A 3,014-nucleotide genomic window follows, 5' to 3' on the forward strand; every position below is an offset into this window, starting at 1 on the left:
CAGATGAGATGTTCCCAGCTATTGTCATCAACAGGGGAGGAAAAATCCTCGTGTGTGTGTGTTGCCAGGCACTTGTTGTCTTTCTCTGGTGATGAATTTCAAACTCTTGGTCCCCTCTTTGGAGTTTAAAACATCTCATCCTCCTCTCTGGAGCTGGAGTTTTGTTCTGCCAGCCCCGTGGTTCCCCATTAGCCCGGCCTTTGCTGCGGCAGGACTGGGTGATCATGCTCACACATCGCTGCCTGTCCCCTCAGCCTGCACAGGCAGCCGTGCTGCTGCCATACAGACCTGCCTCTGCTTTTCCCCTCCGCAGCACCGCGGCACTTTGCCATCGCCCGGGCTTCATGTGAGAGATGGCGAATGCCGAAGTGAGCGTCCCTGTGGGTGATGTGGTGGTTGTACCAAGTGACGCCAACGAAGGGGAGAACCCGGAGGATACCAAAACCCAAGTCATCTTGCAGCTCCAGCCGGTGCAGCAAGGGTGAGTTGGATGGTAACTGGTATGTCTGGGAGGTGTGGGGTGGGATTATGGGGGGGTCCCTGTAGATTTTTGTGGTGTGGGGACCGAGCGTTCCAGGTCTGCGTCGGTTTTGTACCACGCACGGGAAAGAGAAAAATACAACACCAGGAAAAAAATAATACAAAGCTTTTGTGCTTGTCGCTGTGACGGGGTCTCCGAGGATTGAAATTGTCCTGTGGGGACGTGTCTCCATGGTGCTGTCTCTGTGGGTCACAGCAGCCCAGCGGTGATGTGGTCGTGGTGCTGCCCTGGCCACGCGTCCTCCCGTTCTCTCTCTTCCCTCACCAGCCCCAGGGTGGGTTTTAGCCACGCTGCAGCTGCTGTACGTGGTGGTCTCTGCCCGTGTGTCCAGATCCACATATGTCTCTGTGCCAGCTGTCCCCTAAAACCATCCTTCTCTAAAACACCACAGAGCTTGGATGTTGGAGGGAATTTTGTGACACCCCAGGCAGCTGCTGCGGAGAAGTGGCTGCCACCAGGCACCTCACCTTAACTCTGGATCAATCAGGACATAAATATACTGGTTCCAGTTTGATCATATTCACAGAGCAGGGTGGCTGTAGGCCTGACAGTGACTCTTCCCTGCGTCATCACCAGTGCTGCAGTGTCACACAAGGCTGGAAGGGAAATCCTGGGGCATTGAGCTCTCTTTCCTGTTGTCGTGGGTAACTGTGTCAGAAACCAGAGGAGAAGGCAGAGGGAAGCGCGCTGCAGAGCTGCTTTGGTGGCGTTGGCATCGTGGAGGGTGCGATGACAGGACTGGGAACGCCTCTGTGTGTTTCAGTCCTTGCGTTTATTATTATTATTATTATTATTGTATTTTATATGTGCCAAAAAAATGCCTGTGATTGAAACGGTATCAAATGAAATCCACGTCCCTTGAGGACAGACAAGGAAGAAACAAACTGAATTTTTAACCCTGTGCTGTGAATCTTGATTTCCCATGATTTACACAGTTTGTTTATGGATGGACGCTTTCACAACAGGATTTACCAAGAGGGCTCCGAGGCCAGTGCCGCCGTAGTGGCCGTGGAAACCCACACCATCCATAAGCTCGAAGAAGGGATCGGTGAGTTCCCGCTTGGCGTGGGCAGAATCCCCTCCTCTGCAGGGCTGAGCTGGTGTCTCCGGTTCGCTGGGCTTCCTTCTGGCTCTGCCCCTGCAGATGCTGTTTCCCAGGCATGGATGTGGGTGCAGGGTCTGGGCATACTCTGGAATAAGAGTCTGCTGTTACTGCTTGGTCTCAAAGTCCTGGAACTGAGCTCCTGGCTCTCCTGCAATGAATGGTAAGGGCTCCCACCGGGTCCAGGGGAGCCAAGATTTCACCCTAGTCTAGCTGTGCAGACACAAGCAACCAGGAAGGATGGTTATGAGGTTGTGTCTGCACTGGCTGAAGCCAGCAGACTCCACTTACTGGTTCTTTGTTGAACAAACAGCCTGACAGTTTGGGTTGGATGTTCAGAAGAATTGAGCCAGGTTGGCTCTGAGTGCTTCCTGCCATCCTGAGGAGTATGTGGAAAAAGTCTCCTGTCGTTAGGTGCTGTCACTAGATCTTGAGTAGCATTCTGCTTCCTGTGTGGGTGTGGGTCTTCTGGCAGTATTAGCAGAAACTCTGCATGTGAAGAGAATATATTATCAGTAAATATCTGATATCACTGCTAAAGAGATACCAGAGCTCTAAGAAATCTGAGAGATATTGGTGCTTTGAATTTTAAAGCATTTTATTTCCACAAAGGTTGTTCTCAATGATCCCCCTCCCCCTTACAGATGTGTTGTGTTTCTGATCTCACGTTCTCCTGAGAGATGAGCTTCATTTTGAGTGTTTTGATATTAAAAAGCAGATGCCAATTGCTCTTAGTAATAACTGGAGAAGACTAAGAGAGGACTGATCTTGAATGGGGATCAGCCCTTCTTTTGGTTCCCTGAGTGGAGGTCTCACAACTTGTGAGCTTTCAGCTCCTACCTTCTGGGATTTGAGCCTCTTGAGTGGAAAGTTTCATTTTTTTTTAACCCCTTCCTCCCTCAGACCCCAGCACCATTGAAACAAACGAGGAAATCGAGATTGCCTATCCCATCACCTGCGGGGAGAGCAAAGCCATCCTGCTCTGGAAGAAGTTTGTCTGTCCAGGAATCAATGTCAAGTGTGTAAAGGTAAGGGGGTTTTCACAGAGGATTCCTTCTCTGCTCTCAAGGTTTGATGCTTGACCTCAACAGGACTTTCTTACTTTTTTTGTTTCACCTGAGCCTTGTCCTGGAGCCAAGTGATTTTGCCTTCGCAGCGTGCTGGATTGTTAGTGCTGAAGTTGTTTCTAGCCTGGGGAGAAGCAGGAGGGGTGCAGGTTAAGGAGTGAAGACCTATCACCCACCTTATGTTTCAGTGCTGCTCTTGATTACAGTTTAAAGCAGAGTTGGCACTTGATGAGGGACTTGGAGCTGAAGGCAAGCAGGGGATGTGTACTGAGATCTGCCAGAGCTTTTCTTCCTTGTCTCTTTC

The 3,014-nt window shown here is 50.5% G+C and overlaps 1 protein-coding gene across 2 annotated transcripts in view; it reads left to right on the forward strand.

Annotated features, from left to right (window-relative positions):
* Positions 1–353: 353 nt before the first annotated feature.
* Positions 354–3,014, forward strand: part of GMEB1 (glucocorticoid modulatory element binding protein 1) — a 9,316-nt gene continuing 6,655 nt past the window's right edge. Inside the window, exons 1-3 of one of the 2 annotated variants that reach the window (XM_010172872.1) lie at positions 354–481; positions 1,477–1,589; positions 2,547–2,671. In XM_010172872.1, the coding sequence (XP_010171174.1) occupies positions 354–481; positions 1,477–1,589; positions 2,547–2,671 (366 nt within the window). The remainder of the gene's footprint in view (positions 482–1,476; positions 1,590–2,546; positions 2,672–3,014) is intronic. The other variant, XM_010172873.1, reaches the window with a different exon arrangement.

Source organism: Antrostomus carolinensis, unplaced genomic scaffold, assembly GCF_000700745.2.
Source record: "Antrostomus carolinensis isolate BGI_N321 unplaced genomic scaffold, ASM70074v2 scaffold41957, whole genome shotgun sequence".
NCBI classification, from domain to species: domain Eukaryota; kingdom Metazoa; phylum Chordata; class Aves; order Caprimulgiformes; family Caprimulgidae; genus Antrostomus; species Antrostomus carolinensis.